This window comes from Mobula birostris, chromosome 22, assembly GCF_030028105.1.
Source record: "Mobula birostris isolate sMobBir1 chromosome 22, sMobBir1.hap1, whole genome shotgun sequence".
NCBI lineage: Eukaryota > Metazoa > Chordata > Chondrichthyes > Myliobatiformes > Myliobatidae > Mobula > Mobula birostris.
This window is the reverse complement of record NC_092391.1, coordinates 20,835,785-20,856,955: the sequence shown is the minus strand read 5'-3', so window position 1 is coordinate 20,856,955 and position 21,171 is coordinate 20,835,785. Positions and strand designations below refer to the sequence as shown.

Below are 21,171 nucleotides of genomic sequence, written 5' to 3'. Positions count from 1 at the left end.
AATCCAGTCCTCCAGCTAAGCAATGGGTGTTAAGCCCAATACAGCACAACCTACGTAAGACCAATACAGAGAACAATAGTACAAAGTGAGGCCATTTGTTTGTGCTTACTCTTTTTAAAGAACAAATGTGTTAGTCCCACACCTCCCTCTATCTACACACCCTGCCATTTTGTCCTTCAAGTACTTAAATCAATTCCTCTTTTAATATTACCAGTGATTCTAATATCCACTAGCTCAGTCTTAATCACTGGTTACTTGCCATGTTCACCATATCATCAAAGTGCTTCATAAGTTTTTGTATAGCCTCAAGGCATTAAGGTCTAGAACTGCTGAGAAATGTGGCAGAGATGCAAATGATTTGGTTGTGGTTTAGGGGTTTAAAACAATGACAGATGAACAAGCCAGTTGAAGAACTTTTTTTTCCCCTCGGGAGGGGAATTTGAACTACATTGCTGAAAAGTAAATCGAGCAAAATAAAAACATGTAGGTCTGGCTGCAAAGTAAATTGATATTATCGGACAGGAGAAACTTTTTCTAGTTGAAGGGATATGGAGGAAAGGCAAAAAAAACAGGCATTAAAAGGTAGAGCTTATTGATTAGTTATTTATCTTGGATCTCTGTATGGAGTAGTTATGTTTTCATCTTAAATGGACGGTTCACTTCAGCAGCTGAACAACATAATTGTAATGAAATTAGACATTGCTCTGGAAGAGCTATATGCTTATAAAATTTTCAGAAGTTTCCTTGTGGTTTAATCAGTTATTGAACTCATTAACTAAAGCAGTTAAAAATATTAGGGCATGTCCTGATGCATATACTTGCCCATCTCCCTGGAGCTGTGGAGACTTGTCAGCTCAGTTAATGTTTATACTTTTCTAACATGGCTCATTAATATCCGCACTGAACCAGAACCTGCTTGAGAATAAATTCTGCAGTTACTGAAATTCCCAGGGACCTACCCTCAAACAACAGTCAACGGGATGAGCAGCCTCAAGTGGGAACGGACCTGAAATGGTCTTGGAGGTGCTGATGGGACTCCATTTTCTAAATTGGCTTGCTACACTGAGAACAATGAAAAGTAAGTGTAATGTATCTTCATAATCAATGCCATATATTTCTACTATTTATGCTTTCCTAAGATTTTGTCCTTTATTTAAGGTTGCTCTTATACAGTGATTATAGAATCTGTTATCAAAGTATTCCTTTTGTACAGCTTTCTGACAACCTCCCTAACCAGGTGCAGTAAAATTCCACTAACTTTAGTGGTGGACTAGCAGATATTTTTGACCTTTAATACAATTTTTCACATGTAACATGGTCATATAATAATCCTTCCACTGAACCCAGTGAGGTTAACCATACAATCACTCTGGTCCTGGTTCTGGCTGAAAAGCTATACGTATTCCTGATCCCAACTTCAGCCCTCGCTGATGCTCTGCATCTGGCCCAGCATCCTACTTGCTCTCTGGATCCCTGAATTAATGTGCAGTTTAGATTATGGATAGTCAGGTTTTCTAAACAACTGGATGCCAAACTATCAAAGTTTTACTAAGAGCTTACCTGCTCTGTCACAGATTTTTAATGATGTGCAGGATGGTTTCATTTGCTGGTGTTCAAGATTGTTAGAGTCTTAGTTACTTTTTGTGGAAGGATTTGCTGCGGTTTTCAATTATTCTTGGGTATCTGAAAAGTAATGCAAGGAACTTTCGCACCTGATGGTAATAATTTTAGACTAAATAGCAGTTTGGTCTCCAATTTAGCTGTTTGTTTTTGTGATCTTCTTCTTTATCAATGATTGGCTCTACAGAAATTTCCACAGTAACTAAGAAAATTGTTGAAGGCAGAGAGGAAGATGTAGCTTCCATGGCATTAATAACATTTTTGACAAGGTCCCACTTAGTATATATAGTCATGTTGTAGTTATAGACCTGGAAACCACAGTTAGTGTTATGGTGTTATCCAGTGCTGTAGATTTAACCAGAGAATAGACAGTCTGGACTTATTCTTCTTGGAAAGTAGGAGGCTCATGGGTGACCTTGTAGCTGTCTGTAAAATTGAGGGTATAGACTGGATAGATGAGCTATTTTTGCCCTGGGAAAAAGGCACCGGCTGCCCACTCTGTCCTCTTACCATCTTGTATACCTCTATCAATTCGCCTCATCCTCTTCACTCCAAAGAGAAAAGTTTAACCTATCCTAATAAGACATGCTGTCTAATCCAGGCAGCATCCTCGTAAATATCGTCTGCACTTCCCTATAATGACACGACTGGAACTAAACACAAAACTCCCAAGATAAAAGTTAGCTTTATTTGTCACACATAATCAAAAAATACAGTGAAATGCATCGTTTGGGTCAAATCAACCCGCAAGTTTCACTACACTTCCAGCGCCAACAATTCACTAACCCTAGCCACCTTTGGAAGGTGAGAGTAAACTGGAGCACCTGGAAGAAACCCACACATGGTCACAGGAGAATATACAAACTCCTTACAGACAGTGGTGGGAATTGAACACTGATCTTACAGCTGGCTCTGTAATGGGATTGCACTAACCACCTTGCTACTGTGCTACCAGAATTTTATAGAGCTTCAACATTACCTTGCGGCTTTTGAGTTAGTGTTTGGGTAAAGGATAGATGGAAAATTGAAATTGCTGGACCTTTGTTGGGCAAAGCATATTAAATAATCTTGGGAATGTTATGGGTAAATTATTTTGGTTGAAGGTTTCCTTCCCTCATCCCAAAAAAAAAATCAGCTCAATCTCTCAACAGGTAACTTGTTCTTTCTGTGTCTCGCCCTTATGCTGTTGCGTGCTGCCGCACAGTCCTGTCCCAGCTACTGCAGCTGTGGTGACGATCTGGCTAACTGTAAGTCTGTGCCTTCACTACAGGCAGGTAAGTGAGATTTCCACTGCACTTAAGAGTTTACTAGACAAGTTCATGGGGGTGGGGGAGAGAGTGATTTAAATGGACATTTTGATAACTGAAATAGGGTGGAGGAACATAAATATTAGTAGCGGCCTGTGGGACTAAATGACTACTGTAAATTCAATGTATTTGTTTATTCTGCTGTCTCTTGCTATAAGTATTTTCAGATTTACCGACGTCCATGGCCATGATTCTGCTTCAGGGGGGATCAATCACAACAATTGAACCAAGGGCTTTCCAGAACTTCTCCAAACTGCGCTACCTGTCCGTCACTGATTTCAGACTCTCAATTTCCAGCCATGCCTTTGCTCCACCAGTGGGCAACCACAGCAGACTACAGACACTGGATCTCTCCAGAAATAGGCTACTCAGTTGTGACATCGATAGCTCAGGCTTTGCAGGCCTCTTAAATCTGACGGAGCTCAATCTGTTCCAAAATGTGCTTGATGTGCTCAATACTCTGTGGTTCTCAGAGCTGCCTTCACTCCAAAGATTAAATATTCAGCTCAATAACATTTCCTATCTCCCACCACGTGTATTTCAAACACTGAGTCTGCTGAACAAACTCAATGCATCCTCAAATCTCATCCAATACCTATCCACAGACACATTCTTTGGCCTGAATGCCCTCTCCAGCTTGGATTTATCCAACAATAAGCTCCTTTTCATTTCCAAGGATGCGTTTAAACCATTGCAAAGGCTGAACCACCTCTTTATAAATGACAATCAGCTGGTGGCATTGGCCGAGGTGCCTGCATCATTGCAGAAGATACAACTGCAAGGCAACCCCTGGGACTGCAGCTGCCAGTTGGAGATGTTGCTCATTTCATGGAGGGATGCTGTGCAGGATCCAGGAAGCCTGGTCTGTGGGAGCCCAGAGTCAGTGAAAGGAAAACTCATCCTGAATCCAGGTTACAGTTATTGCTCATCCACGTCCCCGGTACTGGAAACCCCAGCCTTGCACATCATTCCTGTCCTTAATGCTCAAGCTGCGGTTTATGGATTTATTGGTGAGATTATTATATTTTCTATTTCTTTTAAAGATATAATTCTGCAGCCCCAAGTCCCAAGGGTGGTTGGTTAATTGGCTCCTGCAAGGTAGCGTAGTGGTTAGCACAATGCCAGTACTAGTGACCCGGGTTCAATTCGTGCCGCTGCCTATAGAGTTTATATGTTCTCCCTGTGACCACGTGGGTTTGCTCTGGGTGCTCCGTTTTCCTCCCACAGTCCACAGACCTACTGGTTGGTAGGTTAATTGGTCATTGTAAGTTGTCCCTTGATTAGGCTAGAATTAAATTGATGGATTGCTGGGTGATGTGGCTTTAAGGGCTGGAATGGCCTATTCCACACTGTATATCAATAAAATTTAAAAAAAAAACGAAAATGAAATTGCGCTTCAGGCAACTTCTCAACTTGGGTCTCAAACAATTGTTTTTGTTTTGGAAGACTGCATTATCCTTTTCCGCTTAAAATGTTCCAGACAGAAATAATAATTCTACATTTTGAAGTCCAAAATTTGGACATAAATAGAGACTGTCTTGAAGGGATTTTACTGGGCCAGGGTTTGGATTATTTTCTGCAGATCAATTTGCCACTGATTGGGCCACAGATGAAGTATTTTCTACAGTTCAAGATGAAATGTTTTCATTTCAAAATAATCCTGGATTTTGTAATCTTTCCTTTTCAGGGGGGGTTTTACTGGTGGGTGCCATCTGTCTAGCTGCCTGCCTGGGTAGAAGATCCTGGCGAACGGGAACCATGAGGAGTCTCAAGATTCACAACAATGAGGCAGAAGGGAAATTAGAAACAAGAAGATCAAATGAAGCACTGATAGAATTGGATGCCAGCAAGCTGAAGGGTGTTTCCATGATTACTTCACATCAGACTATCAATGTGTTGCAAAACACTAAGGATAACCAAGTAGAACAAAGGGATGAACTCTTAAAGACTTCTACAGAATCATGGACTGCCAGGAAGAGGGAAAATAACATAGAGAAGAGCAAGAGAATGCAACCTTGTAAAACAACACCCAGTTCTCTTCATGCAGCTAATATTGCACACACAAAAAATGAAAGGACTGCAAGTCTAAACAGTGAGGTCATCAATGAAGGAAAAACAGGGAGCCAGGAAAGCACTGAAAGAGGTTTGAAATTTTGAAGGATTTTCTAACTTGTTAGACTTGCAGGTGGACTTTGATAACTGATTTTTCATCAGCTTTGCAAGAGTCATCCTTATAATGTCTGAATGTTTATCCTTTATAGAGCTTTTCAATAATATCAAACCCAAGATCAGAATTTACTACACTTCCACTTCTCATTGTCTTCTCTGTTATTTCGCAGAAGTCTAGATATCAGTTTGCTCTTTGTCAGTCAGATGGGTGGTATGGTAGTGTAGTGGTTAGCACAATGCTATTACGGCTCAAGGTATCCAAGTTTAATACCACTATCCTCTGTAAGGAGTTTGTATGTCCTCCAACTGGAATGCAGTGATTTTCTCCAGGTCCTCCATTTTCCTCCCACAGTCCAAAGACATACCACGTAGGTTAATTGGGCACTGTAAATTGTCCCGTGACAAAATTGGGGGATTGCTGGGTGGTGTGGCTGGAAGGGTCTCTTCCACGCTGTATCTCTAAATAAAATCAGGTTACCTACATTAATGCTTCTTTTTCTACTTCTGCAGAGAAAAAATCAATATGTTCAGCCACCAGCAGCTCATTTCACAACCTGCAGTTAACAAAAAAAGACGAACTGATCTCTTTAAGAACCCTTCAATCACTGAATGTTAAGACAGCACCTAATACCATCTCAGCATCTGTGCAAGATTTGCCCAGCATGTGCAAGGAAATGTCTAATGTGGCAGTTCCACATTTGCTGCCTGGGGATATTCAAACTCACATGAAATTACAAACTTTTTTGCAAAGTAACTCTAAATGCAAACCTCAAGAGAAATTACAGGATGATATTCCATGCAAAACTAATGTGTCAGAGGAAGAGGGAACGACTTTTCAAGCATCCAAGTCTTCAAATGAACCTAAAATTGATACCTTGCAGTTATTGGAGATGGATGGAAAACTCAAAGATAAACTGCCTGACCATCGAGAGATATTATCCAGAAACATTCAGAATGTTCCAAACATTAGTCTGCAGCCTCCCACCTGTCTAACAGCCAATTATCATGCATTTTCTGAAACTTCACATCAGCAGGCTAGTCATCATTATGATCAACTAAGATCAAACGCCTCTCAAAATCCCAGTTTACACGATCATAGTGAAAGCTCTCGGTTCACAAATCAACCCAAGCCAGTACCTGATGCAGACTTCAGTGAATCTGCTAAAATGGCAAAGAATAATATATCATTTATGATCGCAGCAAATGCCACCCCACTCGATGAGCAAGAGCTTACAAGACACCATTCTCCTTGCAAGCAAAAGTTTGCAATAAATATGTCAGAACATAAGTTTAATGAAATAGAAACACTTTGCAGAGACGATCCAGCTTTCAGTGGTACCAGTCAGTTGTTTGATGGAGACAGACTTGAGTTAAATAATAACCTCCCAAAAGAATCTATATTATTAGGAGGTAGTTCTGCTGGAATGGTATATAATGATATAGCAGCCAGCAATGTTATAGAAGATAAAGTGAGCCAATCTGGATCAGCTAGTACATCTTTCAGCAGGTTATTTGCATGGAGTGTACAAAGTCAACAGAATTGGAGTCAAAGTACCACAACAGTTGATTCAGCTTCAGAACATTCTGAAATAAACCACTCACAAAAGTTCACTTCAAACACCAGTACACCTAAACAATCAAGCACCAGAATAACAGACAAGGAGAATAATCTGGCTGTGGAGAAATGGACTAATAGATCTGTGACATCCTTGCAAAAAAAAAGATTTTCCAGAAACATAGCCTCAATAGATGGGAAATCCAACTTGGAGCTAGAGGGATACATTCAATATCCAGTCATTAGACATTCACAGAAATTATTGAATAAAAATGATGCAAGAGAAAGGACGGACTCTGATCGTTATAAAGAACATTTTGGCAATACAAACCATTCCAAGAAAATATACAAATCAGTTTTTAAATTAATCGATGAAACACAATTTCCACCTTCATTAGCAAAAGTTCAGAATAAAGCATTGCAAGAGGAACCACTTTTTGACATGGAGGTGAGCAGGGGTAAGCCTCATCTCCACAATGTTTTGTTTCCACTCACCACAGTCAAAAATATTAAATCTGTACAGCAATCTGAATCTTCTGGTCCCGCACTTGAATTGACTCACTTAAGTTCATTGTATAGTCGGTGGTATTATAAAAGAGAATTTGGATATAAACTTGGGAAACAAATTCAAACTGTTGTACCTGAAGGACTTGATTTAAACCCAATACCACATTTTCACCGTGAAATGAGCTTTAGCAGACCAGCTGACAATCAGACATGCACTGAGCATGAGGAAGTCACTGATATCAGAGACTGGAAGGATGTCCATTCACCCAAGCTTCATCCACCCATGCAAAAAGAGCTTTTAGCTGATGATGAATTAACAGTTATTAACTTATTTCATAATCTCAAGCAAACAGCATTTTTTTGAATAAAAGTCACAAATTCACCAGTAAATTAACAAACTTAATTTGGTAAGATTATTCATAAACTTTGCATGTTTTAATGCTCAATTATGGACTGTATAAAGATGAGTGCACTCTTCCCGTCCAAGGAAACCTTTCATTCAATTATCTTTGTGAGATTTCCATCAGTAGAGAAGTGTAACCAATGAAGTAATTTCATGAATGTATCAAACAACAACTGACATTCTCTCAGAATCAGGATAGTTTGTCTTCTATCATCATCCACTAATTGAACAAACCTGCTCAAGGTGGTTACATGCTAAGGTACAGTCAGAAAGCAGTGACCCTAGGGGTCCTCAACATTGATCCCATTAACTCTTATTTGAATGAATCATAAGAAAATCACCTGCAAGTTATAGCTCCTGTCATATCACAGCTGACACATCAGTAATCTCAGAGGAACACCATTTGGAAGAACCTTTGAATATGCTTTGGATAAGAAACTGCAATGCCAACCGTGGGATGCTGCCATCAGTAGCTTTGTTGACTACATCTAGAAGAACATAATTAGAAAGAGAACAAATGGGAAAATCAACTTGACTTCATTCTCATGGATCTACCCATCTATCAGTGACACATCTGTCCCCAAAAAGAGTTGAAAGTGTGAAAATTGCAGAGTGTGCTTGGAAACAAAATTGTTCCTCTCTTATAACTGTTCATGGTGGTGTGTGGAATTACAACCCTGTCTATTCATAATAGCTCTTGCAGCTCAAAACTGGGCATTTGTGAGATAATGATCAGTAATAGCAGCACAATACTGTGTGTATTTCACCACAGTCCACTACCCTTACATATATCCAAACATACCAAAAATCATGGCCAACCCTTATATACGAAGTGTAGAAGAGCAGTGTTTCAGCAGTACCAGATGCATGAAGTGCCAATCTCATGCTATCACAAGACAGCAAAGGCATCACACACTAGATAGAGCAAGTGATTTCATTATCCAATGAATTAGAACGAAATTAATGAATTATAGCACAGGCCCTCTGACCCACGATATTGTATGGACCTATATAAACTTACACCACGATCAACCTAACCCTTCCCTCCTACACACCCCATAACCCTCCATTTTTCTTATATCTGTATGTCTATCTAAGAGTTTATTTACTGTGCCTATTGTATCAGATTCTACCACCAACCTGGCTGTGAATTCCAGGCACCTACTACTCTCTCTGAAAGAAAAATCTGCCTCTGATGGCTCCCCTATGATTTTGTCCAATCACCTTAAAAGGATGTCATCTGGTATTGCCTGTTGTCACCGTTGCTAAAATAAACTGGTTATCCACACTCTCTGTGCCTCTCATTATATTCAACACCTCTATCCTCATTCTCCTTCACCCCAAAGAAGAAAGACCAAGCTGGCTCACCTTTTCCTCATGAGACATGTTATCTAATCCAGGGAAATCTCCTCTACGTCTTCTTTAGCTTCCATATCTTTCCTATGAGGTGACCAGAAATGAACATAATACTCAAAGTGTAGTCTAGAAAGAGTTTTATAGAGCTGTTACATTACTTCATGGCTCTTGAACTCAGCCACCCTACTAATGGAGGTCAACATACCAATTACTATCAGACCATAAGATATAAGAGCAGAATTAGGCCATTTGGCCCATCGAGTCTGGTCTGGTCCACAATTTCATCATGGCTGATCCATTATCCCTCTCAGCCCCAATCTCCTGCCTTCTCTCCATATCCTTTAATGCCATGACTAATCAATCTATCAACCTCTGCCTTAAATATACCCAACGACAGCTGCCACAGCCGCTCATGGCAACAAGTTCCATAGATTCACCACTCTGGCTAAAGAAGTTCTTCCTCATCTCCATTCAAAAGGACACGCCTCTATTCTGAGGTTGTGTCCTCTGGTCTTAGACACCTCACCATAGGAAACATCCTCTCCAAATCCACTCTATTGAGGCCTTTCAACATTTGCTAGGTTTCATTGAGATCATCCCTCATTCTTCTGAATTCCAGTGAGCAGAGGGCCAGAGCCATCAAAAGTTCCTTATGTGACAAGCCTTTCAATCCTGTAATAATTTTTGTGAACCTCCTTTGAACCCTCTCCAATGTTAGCGCATCCATTGAGATAAGGGGCCCCAAACTGTTCACAATACTCCCAAAGTGAGACCTCACCAGTGCTTTATAAAGTTTCAACATTACATCCCTGCTTTTATATTCTAGTCCTCTCAAAACGAATGCTAACTTCCTCATCACCAACTCAACCTACAAGTTGACCTTTAGGGAATCCTGTGCAAGGACTCACAAGTCCCTTTGCACTTCAGATTTTTGAATTTTCTCTCCTAAAAGGAAATAGTCTATGCTTTTATTTCTTCTATTGAAGCCTATTTCCTCAAAACTACCAAAAAAACGTCTTTGCAACTTTGATGGATATCTGGACTTAAACCTTAAGACCCTCTGTTTCTCCACAATGCTATAAATCCTTCCTTCAAATTCAATCTCTCACAGTATATCACTTCACACTTTTTTGGACTGAACATCTGTCATGTTCAGATGTTTGCTGTGGTGTCATCTGCAGATGACACAAAGCTGGGAGGCAGTGTGAAATATGCGGAGGATGTTGTGATAATGCAGGATGACTTGGACAGGTTGGGTGAATGGGTAGATGCAGTTTAATGTGGATAAATGTAAGGTTATCCACTTTGGTGGCAAGAACAGGAAGGCAGTTTACTATTTGAATAGTGTCAAGTTAGGAAAAAGGGACGTACAACGAGATCTAGGTGCCCTTCATCATCATTCACTGAAAGTAAGCATGCAAGTACAGCAGGCAGTGAAGAAAGCTAATGGCATGTTGGTCTTCATAACAAGGAAAATTGAGTATAGGAGCAAAGAGGTCCTTCTGCAGTTGTACAGGGCCCTGGTGAGACCACACCTGGAGTACTGTGTACAGTTTTGGTCTCCAAATTTGAGGAAGGATATTCTTACTATTGAGGGAGTGCAGCAGAGGTTCACGAGGTTAATTCCTGGGATGGTGGGACTGTCATATGTTGAAAGACTGGAGTAACTGGGCTTGTATACACTGGAATTTAGAAGGATGAGAGGGGATCTGATTGAAACATGTAAGATTATTAAGGGATTGGACACGCTAGAGTCAGGAAACATGTTCCCGATGTTGGGGGAGTTCAGGACCAGAGGCCACAATTTGAGAATAAGGGGTAGGCCATTTAGAACAGAGTTGAGGAAAAACTTTTTCACCCAGAGCGTTGTGGATCTGTGGAATGCTCTGCCTCAGAAGCTTTGGATGCTTTCAAGAAAGAGTTAGATAGAGCTCTTAATGATAGCAGAGTCTAGGGATATGGGAAGAAGGCAGGAACGGGGTACTGATTGTGGATGATCAGCCATGATCACAGTGAATGGAGGTGCTGGCTCAAAGGGCCGAATGGCCTACTCCTGCACCTATTGTCTATTTCTCTGCCCAGCAGTGCATCTCGTCTATATCACGTGACCTATGCTAAACTTCTCCACTACCCACAACACCGCCAACCTTCGTATCATCTGCAAACTTACTAACCCATCCTTCCACTTCCTCATCCAAGTCATTTATACAAATCATAAAGAGTTGGGGTCCCAGGCAGATCCTTGCAGAACACCACTGGTGACTGACCTCCTGGAAAAATACACTCCATATATTACCACTCTCTGCCTTTTGTGGGCAAACCAATTCTGAATCCACGTAGCCTTGTTTCCATGAATCCCATGCTTCATGACTTTCTGGATGAGCCTACCATGGGGAACACTGTCAAATACCTTATAAAATTCATAAACACCACATACAATTATCTACTATCATCAATTTGTTTTTTCACCTCCCTATAATACTCATCAGGTCATGAAGGCATAACCTGCTCCTCATAAAGCCATGCTGACTCTCTCTAATAAGACTGTGCTTCTCCAAATGCTTGTAAATCTGTCTCCAAGAATTCTTTCCATTAGTTTGTCAACCACTGGCATAAAACTCATGGGTCTATAATTCTCAGGACTGAACCCATTACCTTTCTTGAACAACATTTGTCACCCTCCAATCCTACTCCTGTGACCTGGGAGTACCTAAAGATCATTGTCCATGCTGAAACAATTTCTTTGCTCATTTTCCAGCTATCTGGGTATGTCCCATCTGGCCTCAGGGATTTATTTATCTTAATGTTTTTCGGAAGCTCCCTCACTGCCTCTTTCTGATCCTCAACATGCTCCAACACATTCGTCTGTTCTATGCTGACCTCACATTCATCAAAGTCCCTCTCCCTGTTAAGCACTGAAACAAAGTATTCATTAAAGACTTCTAGGCGTGTTTTCCCTTTTATCCCCCAGAAGTTCTACCTCCCCTGAGTCACCGCCCTATTTTTTATGCATGTACCGAACACCTTAGTTTTCCTTTATCTTGCTCACCAACGCCATCTCACATCTCCTTTTAGCTCTCTTAAGTCTCATCCCAAACTCCGTCTTGGTTTATGATAATGATCTGTAATCCTGACACATCCACCCATAAATACATCAGACGGTTAAACAAGTGGGAAGGTTCACTGAATATCCCCATCCTCAGTGATGGTGAAGAGAGCAGAGGTATTGCTGAAGCATAGCAATCGGGTTCAGTGTGGAGAACTGCAAGGCATGCCAGATCATTCGTTTTAGTTATCGAAGTTGTCATTAATCATGTTATCAAGAAACGCACCTTCAGATACTGATGGCCACTTTGGGTTCTCCCAGGACTATTATCAGTTCAGTCCAAACAGTTTAACCAAAGAGCCAAGTATCACAGGTAACAGTAACCATCACAAGACCAATAAAACTGAAGTGAAAGAATTAGAAGCAAAATACACTCCACTAGATAGAGGCATATCTAATGCAAAACCAGGCACTTGTAATTATTTGAAGCCAATTATTTTAGCCCAAGAACAACACTATAGCACTTCCTCAGGGCTGCATCTTATGTTCAACCATTGTCAGCTGTTTGAATGAAAGATTACACATGATGTTAACCTCATCTCAGTCACCACATTTACCACCAGGCTTGCTGTACATTTTGTTTGTATTTTGCTTTCTGGCATATCCATTATTTTTAATTTTTCCATAAAGATCACAGTTATTGAAAGTCAATTATTGGCTGCATGCAGCAATTTATTTTAAATGATCACATTCATGGACAATTCATTAAACAGTATAAAATTGTGACACTTCTCGTTCAAAACAATATATTACAGTAGAGAGGTACAAGAAAAAAGTCAAAAGAATTCTTTATTATCATATTAGTCGCAACTGTGGAAAAATGGGAAGTGTACTGGAAGATCACAGGCAAGGGGTATCAAATTCCATCGTACTGTCAAAATACATGGCCAAAAAGACACAGTTAGCTTATAATAACACCTGTTTTAAATGGCATGCCATATACATATGCATTTAAAAAGAACTTTTATCCCCTTCCCCCCAAGATGACATGTTGTCAGTCCAAATGTGAGGATCGAGGTGAATGGGTGAATGCAACCAAACAATCTACTTTATTAGATTTACTGTAATACATGCAAGAACATCAATCAAGTGCATCTGTTGCAACATATTCATTCAGCAGAAAGGCCAGGCTTCAGGCTTAGGAGGTGCGGTTATGTAGTTGTCAGGGGAGGAGGATGACTTTAGACACTGGATCAGAATGAGGTCTAGGCGCATCTACAATGACTTGCTGTACTGAGTTGTGAAACAAAGTGATTGGTGTCATTTTTGGTAAGTCATAATTGCTGATGCCCACATACTAAACGCATGCAGGTTTTTAAATTGGTGTCTTAAGTTGGTTTGTATATATGTAGACTGGCACTTTTCAGAGTGAATACATACTATACTAGGTTAGAATTTGGCAGTGTTTTGTTCTAAATTCTTACACTGAATCTTCATTTCTACTCTGCATCATCTCAATTCTGTTTACTAGTTTGAGTAAACTAGTTGATGTAATGCAATGCCAAAGCACCACTGATCAAGTGGGCACAAAAAATTATCAAAAAACTCACACAAGAATTATTTTCTGGTCTCTGCAAAAGCGCTTTGCTATTTTTTGAAAATATACCTTCATAGTTGTTGCCATGGTTGGTTTAAGACATGATCAGATGCAGCTTGTTTGCAAGCACCCCTTTGGTACACTGTTTAATATTCATACTGTGGCTGGGGCAGATACGCCCAGGTTGTAAAGTTGTTTCAATGTCCTCAGAAACTTGAAAGTTCCACAGCTTATGTGCAACTTGTAACTAAACAGACCTGCATCTGGAGTACCATGGGATGTGGCCTGGAGTTTTGATGGAGGGTGAGTGTGAAGACCAGGTGTCATAATTATGACAAACAAGGAGGTATTGTGGACCACATCTTCCTTGCCTTGCAATCCCGAGACACGTGAGGGACAATTGATAAACTTGTTGCAGAATTTGGAGGTTTGATATGTTTCAGTAACTGGATGTACCATACTATCTGTTCAATAAGGCAAAAAACCCCCCCACCAAATTAGCTTATTGACTACACAATAAACTAGTGTAGTTTCCATCAATCGTCCAAATCCAGCATTCTTGACTTTGGATATGGTGAGAAGAAACTATGCATGTTATTGTGAAGTTTCAGAGCCAACATCTATTACAGTATCAAGATACAGCATTATTGTCTTCTATTGCAGGGTTTTCTTTTTTTTTGTTTAAATGTTCACTACCTCCGGGTTTTCCTCTACACAAAGAGCAATGTGCAGATATCTTTAAAACTTTGTACAGCTGGAGACCAATACTTGTATCTTTGCCACTCTTTTGTAATTTGATAATGACATGTGATAATCTTAGAACAAAATAAATAAAATTCAGGTGAACTGTAACTATCACAACAGTTTGCAATACAAACATGAAAATGCCCACCCTCCATTACAACCCCATCTGTTAAAATTATTAATAATACAAATAGTTCCAGATGAATATCGGCTGATGATATCTGGACTGATTTTCTCCAGTGCATTTGTCCTGATATTCTTTTCCACATTTTTATCCATGGGGTATTATTTCTTGTTGGCAAGTAAATGATTGGCTAGTTCCATGCTCAGTTGGATTGAAGGTACCACTTTCCACTCAAGCCAGCGATGAGAAATTGCTAACTACACAAAATGTAGCTGAGGTCAAATTCCTCCTGAATACAGCATATAACAACTGTCCAAGCTGATACGAGTAGAAAAAGATCTTTAAAGCATTTGTCCCTTTGGCACCAAAGGATCCTTTTGAATTAACTCGACACAGCAACTTCGGCAACTGGACAATGGAAAATTCATGCCAAACCTGTGTACGCATTTGATTCATAGATATTATTTGGTAGAAAGTACCAACGAAGTCTGCACACTCATAATTGATATGCGACCACTTGTCCCAAGTAGGTTGAATGTAAATAAATAAACAGCATGTCCCATTATACATGGTACAAAAATATACAAAATTAGTCCACTGTCTAGACCTGAAGCTATGCATAATATATCAAGTAAACTTTCTCGTCATATGTTGCTTTAGCTTGAGTCAATGCTGATATTCAACTGGCACAGTTCCATTAAACCTGGTTGTGTTTCAGGGTCTGATGAGAGTAACATTAGTGATGTATTTCAATTTGTAAACTGGCTTGTGTCTGATAATGCAAAACTTCCGATTCCTTAAGACAAACAGAGCAGTTATGTTTCAAGGTATCAGTGTGATCATCTTCTGTGCCTAAACAGTATGTTGTCACTTTTGTAAAAATCAAAGTAGAGTCTTATAAATTGGAGTTGCTGGGGATCCACCATTCATAGTTCTGTTTCATTCCTTGCCTTCTCATTGGAAGGGAACAACCTACACGATTTGCTTTTCAGGCTGTTGGAACCAGGCTGAACATTGGCCAGTGGATCTGGGCGTATCAGGTACCTAGTCAAATGTATAATAGTCCAGTTAGCAACAGCAAAATGCTTTAATACAAGGTATTGAGACCTTCCGTCTCAAGATTAGTTTAGAAAAGCTAATAAACCATCTTTTTCAATGTGATTAACCAATAGACCTGTAGCATTTATTAAGTTATTTAGATGTGTCAGAACTACATGTTTCTTAACACAAACTCAGTGGAACTACTTTCCCAAATTGTTGGACTATCTGTTTACCACAGTTGCAGATAGTTGTCTCAGGCAGAAATGATCCTTAAACCCTTAGAAGTAAAAACAGAAAATGATGGAGATTCTCAGCAGATCAGGCAACATCTCCAGGCAGAAACAGAGTTAATATTTCAAGTCCTTGACCTTTCATTAGAACTGGGAAAAGTTAGGATGGAAGTGTGTTTACACTAACAGAAAAGGAGCACGGAATAGAAAAAAAACAATGAATGTAAACAAAAGTTCCGGTACTGGAAACTACTGGGGTAGTTTTATTCTTTTCCACAGATATTACTTGCTCTGTTGGGTTCTACCAATAATCTTACTTCAAGTTATCAGTAACTGCTATTTCTGTTATTTCAAAGTTCTATCAGGTTTCTTTTCTCTCCTGTTCTCCCTCTGCTTATCTGAACAATGCATTTATCATTAACAATTCTTCTGTACCCTCTCCTAGTCAATACCAATCTGTGCCATCAGTCTCCTCCCAATCTCCACCACATCACAGACATTCTCTTTGGTTCTCCTCATCCTTCCCCTATTTCCATCTGTTTTACTAACCTGAAACATTAACCCAATCTCCTGAGTATTTCCAATATGGTTTTATTTTTTTAAATTTATGAATATTTGTAAAACTTTAGAACTGTCATATTCACAGTACTGAGCTAGCCAAAGCTTTTGATGAAACTGTCCATTTTTGATATTTTTCTCTTTTGTCTAGCTAAACGTATTTTAAACCTTTAAAAGTTTTTAAATTGAATTTTTAAAATATTTGCTTGAATAATCTTCATTTCTAACATCCCATTAAATAATTATCTATGTGAATAAATTTGAGTTTCTATCTTATTTCTAAAGTCTTCATTTTGAATTGTCTGCTTCAGATTTGATTCCATTACCAGGGTAAAGAATTAATGGAGCAGCTATCTTCTGACTAAGTTTATTGCAATTTAATAGTGATTTTGCATACAAGCTCCATTTCACCAACTAAGCTTTTAGTCTATTCAGTATTGAGGGTGTTCTGCATTATTGAAGGTTGCCCTTGTTTGGGATACACAATCTATCACATATCCATTCAGGCGAATCTAAGACATTTTCTAGCATTATTCAAACGGCTATCCTGGACAACACTCATCTTTCCACTAATATCTACAGTATAGGTGGTCACTATTGTTTCTGGGCCTATTATAATTTTGCTGTTACATTTATCTATTAAGTGTCACAAAATTTCCAAACATTTTCAAGACTTATGAAAACCATATAAATGGAAAATTTGATTACAACTGAACAATTTTCCCAAACAAAATACTGCCAATATTTTTAAAACACTGCTAATTTTGTTTTTACTTAATAATATATCCAGTCAGGCCTTATAATGTTCTTCCACTTCAGGGTGGCCAGAATAATCAGTGCTAAAGCAAAGATCAGACTAATTAACTAAGCAGTGGCAATTAAATGCACATGCCTCTAAATGAGAAACTTGTTGACTGAAAGTCATTCTTCAGGGACAAGCACAAAAACTTAGGATGACAATTCTGTATTGTCAGTGCTGCTGTCTTTGGGGCAAGGTGTTGCGTGTTCCTTCAATGCAGATTTAAAATCTCACTGGACTTTTTCCAAAGAAGACAAGGGCTGTTCTGGCCAACATTTATCCTTCAGCCAACATCTCTACAACAGATAACCTGCCCCAGCTATGCCTGCTCTTTGTTGGCTACATAGAATAGTCCATGTTCCAAGCCTTCCCTGGTAATACCTCTCAACTCTTCCTCTGTTACACTATCGACTGCATTGGCACTGCATCATGCATCCATGCTGAGCTCATCAATTTCATCAACTTTGCTTCTAGCTGCCAACCTGTCCTTAAATTCACTTGGTTCATTTCTGACACCTCCCTCCCCTTTCTCCATTTCCGGAGACAAACTGTCAACCGATATCTTTTACAAACCTACCGATTTCCAGAGTTATCTTGTCTATACCTCTTCCCATGCTGTCTCCTGTAAAAATGCTATTCCCTTTTCTCAGTTCCTTCACCTCCACCACAATTGTTCCCTAGATGCAGCTTTCCTTTCCAGGACATCTGAGACATCCTCCTTCCTCAATGAATGGTGTTTCCCTCCCCCCACTACTGATGCTGCCCTTACCCGCATCTCCTCCATTTCCCTAATATCCATGCTCACCCCATCTTCCCGCTGTCTTAATAGTGATAGAGTTACTCTTGTCTTTACTTACCACCCCATGAGGCTCTGCATCCAACATATTACCCAATGCAACTTGTGGCATCTCCAAAGGGATCCTACCACTAAATAAATCTTTACCTCCCTCCTCCCCCCGGACATTCCGCAGGGATTGCTCCCTTCCCACTAATCACCGTCCCGGCACTTATCCCTGCAAGCAGCCCAAGTGCTACACCCTCCTATTCACCTCCTCCCTCACCTCCATTCAGGGCCCCAGACAGGCGAGGCAACACTTCACCTGTGAATCTTCTGGGGTTGTCTATGGTGTCCAGTGCTTCTGATGCAGCCTCCTCTACACTGGTGAGACCCATCGTAAATTGGGGACTGCCTCGTCCAGCACCTCCGCTCCATCCGCCACAAGTGGACCTTCCCTGCTGCCAAACATTTGAATTCTGATTCCCATTTCCTCAGGTTGGAGGACCAACACTTTATATTCCTTCTATATAGCCTCCAACCTGATGGCATGAATATCAATTTCTCCTTCTGGAAAAAAAGGAGTCTTCCCTCCCCCTCCACTCTATTCCCCACTTTGGCCTTTTACCTCTCCTCTCCTGCCTATCACATCCTCCTGGGTCCTCTCCTCCTTCCCTTTCCCCTACAGTCCTCTCTCCTCTCCCATCAGATTTCTTCTTCTCCAACCTTTTACCTTTCCTATCCATCTGGCTTCACCTATCACCTTCCAGCAAGCCTCCTTCCCCACCGCCCCCACCTTTTTATTCTGGCATCTTCTCCCTTCTTTTCCAATCCTGATGAAAAGTCTCGGCCCAAAACATCAACTGTTTATTCATTTCCATAGATGCTGCCTGACCTGCTGAGATCCCCCAGCATTTTGAGTGTGCTGCAACAGATAACCTTTGCAACCTTTCAACAGTCTGCCATTAGCTATAAAATACATGAAAGAAATAAGAGAGATGCAATATTAATGCAAGTACTTTTCCAAGAATCTTAAAACAAACTGAAATTAAGAAATTCTACTGTTATGGCATGAACAGTTAACTGCCCATTGGGAACTTATTGGAGTTATGCAGAAAAATCATTTTCCTTATTAACCAGCTCCATTGTTAATAACACCACCCGCACCATCTGATAAAATGGTCACAATATCGAGGTACATACACAATATCGTTCAGCTCCAGTCGAGTGTCAGGTGGAGGGTTAATCAGAACATACGATAATGTATTCTGATGATCATTCATCTCATCTGAAGAAAAAAATTAGAATCAGATAAAAATATTTGATAATTGAAGACAGAAAGTCCTTTCAACAAAAATTAGATTGTGTCCAGAATATCCTGAGAATCCACTCCCAAGGCTATGCTCATGATTTTCTATTTGTAGAACCATTACTCAACTATTACCAACAGCTGCCACCATGTGGCTGGCTATCAACCTCTTTCCGCGTTGAGATTTTGGAGACCCATCTCCCAGCTGCTCCACATTGCACATGAATGCCCAATAGCCAATGCACACTTAATCCACCCAGCGCAGCACAGAATAAAAGCCTCTCCCAAGGTTTGAGATGAAAAAAATTGTAAATTGCAAAATGTGAGATGAAAAATAATTGGTTTTGATTTAATAAAAAGCATTACATACAAATTAAACCTGGGAGGATACTTTTTACAAAAACTAAATGGCCGTAATAATATCAGGTTTTACTCACCTCCATACATTTGGTGCCAATGACATTATTGGAAACAGATTGTGGGAGGGTTATACAAACAAACAGCACTTAGAACTGGCAAGAGACAAGCCATTCCTTGCTGAAGTATTTTTTTCTGCAGTCTGTGGATGCTACTCAGGTTTTTTGACTCAGAGTTTAAGACAACAAGAATGAGAACAGTGGAGAAATCAAGGTACAAATGCTTCCACACAACTGATGTGCACCAAGCAACTGGATAATGAGTTCTTACTCCACTATACACTGTTATCCACAGTTATTTAATGACAGCAAAAATGATCTTGCACTGTGATTGGCCAAAATCTTGTGCCCTTTAGTTAGAAGTTTCCCACTCAAACAACTCTCTGAACAAGGACCCCTGAATCATGATTGAAAATAGCATTCCTCAATATATCAAAACAGAAGACAATTCACAAACATCTACAAAACTTGTAAAATTTGTTTAGTAAGTGTTATCCATCAACTTTAAATACAACAAAAGGACTACAGTTGACTCCTGGTAAAATCATACTTGACCCATGCACTAATTGTTCCCCACTCACTACCATCACACAAATGTTAATCACAACATATTTACCTCTAAAGCACTGTCAATCCATCAGTGTATGTAACCATATAGCTGGTACGCTTTGATAACTTTCCCCTACCCAATTAACCTGCATTGCATTGGCAAGAAAATTAGCTGCTGAAATCAGCCATGGAGCTCATACAAATCCTGAAGTGCAAATGGGCAATAGTTATGTTTTATAAGGACTCAACTGCAGTACAAGATGCATTTTGTTATAATACATATTAAATGAACATCTCAAAGAGATTAACATGAATACATTTGTGAACAGAAATTTATAACACACCTCCTGTGCTCACATTTTCCCTCCATTGATAAAAGACTCAAATGCATGGCAAACTTCATAATACTTATTTGAATAATTCCAGATCTTTTTGGACTTGTATGTCCCATTTATTGATTGAGAATCATTCACTACTTTAGAATTAAAACAGAAGATAAATAGAATTTTCAGGTGTGTTATAAAAAGTTATCACACAATGAAATCACTTTGGAACTATGCTGCCGACACCAAAGTTATGAATTGTGCAATAGCATGACGTGAACATTAAGAAATTAATTTCACTTAGACTGACCCTCACAGTTCATGGTGGTCACTCATGCAGACAGATAAGAAGCCATTAGATTTTATGCTTTTCAGTGTTCTGTATGGAGGGATGGAAATTGTGTTCATTTTCTCTGAAACTGGTGGAAATTAGATGGGTATCACAGAAGGGACTTGCCATTTCTCTGATGCATAAAAGCATAAAAAGGCCAAATTATTAGTTTACTTCACAAAAATAAGTTGTATACCCTCCAGCTGTACAGAGATGAATTTGACTGCAGCACATCAGGAGGCTAGATTTCCACATACTAACCAAGTGTAAGAACATCTAAACATCCCTCCTGAGTAAAACTAACTGCGTGCTGCCAGTCAAAATTACATTCTCAAGTGAAATCTGTGTGTCTGCTTGTATGTGTTTTATATTATTGTTTCAGCAAGTGCCACATATTCGCCGACCTAGATTT

At 39.7% G+C, this 21,171-nt stretch overlaps 2 protein-coding genes across 6 annotated transcripts in view; one reads left to right on the top strand and one right to left on the bottom strand.

Annotated features, from left to right (window-relative positions):
- The first annotated feature begins 964 nt into the window (after positions 1–964).
- LOC140186241 (uncharacterized) lies at positions 965–12,692 on the top strand. Its single transcript, XM_072240266.1, has 5 exons — positions 965–1,078; positions 2,772–2,894; positions 3,086–3,937; positions 4,615–5,070; positions 5,607–12,692. The coding sequence occupies exons 1-5, from the start codon at positions 1,012–1,014 to the stop codon at positions 7,520–7,522; spliced, it is 3,414 nt and encodes a 1,137-aa protein (XP_072096367.1). The 5' UTR covers positions 965–1,011; the 3' UTR covers positions 7,523–12,692.
- kcnt1b (potassium sodium-activated channel subfamily T member 1b) overlaps positions 12,679–21,171 on the bottom strand; it is a 416,707-nt gene continuing 408,214 nt past the window's right edge. For all 5 annotated transcript variants that reach the window (XM_072240265.1, XM_072240261.1, XM_072240263.1 and 2 more), the window contains 2 exons: positions 19,035–19,119; positions 12,679–15,472 (listed from right to left, as the gene is read on the bottom strand). In XM_072240265.1, the coding sequence (XP_072096366.1) occupies positions 15,355–15,472; positions 19,035–19,119 (203 nt within the window). In that variant the 3' untranslated portion in view covers positions 12,679–15,354. The remainder of the gene's footprint in view (positions 15,473–19,034; positions 19,120–21,171) is intronic.

Excerpts from the sequence above, each read along its gene's own strand:
- LOC140186241 (XM_072240266.1), top strand. The coding sequence starts at position 1,012 with ATGGTCTTGGAGGTGCTGATGGGACTCCATTTTCTAAATTGGCTTGCT. Across the intron at positions 1,079-2,771 it reads TACACTGAGAACAATGAAAA|GTAACTTGTTCTTTCTGTGT; the intron begins GTAAGTGTAATG and ends ATCTCTCAACAG. Across the intron at positions 3,938-4,614 it reads TGCGGTTTATGGATTTATTG|GGGGGGTTTTACTGGTGGGT; the intron begins GTGAGATTATTA and ends TTTCCTTTTCAG.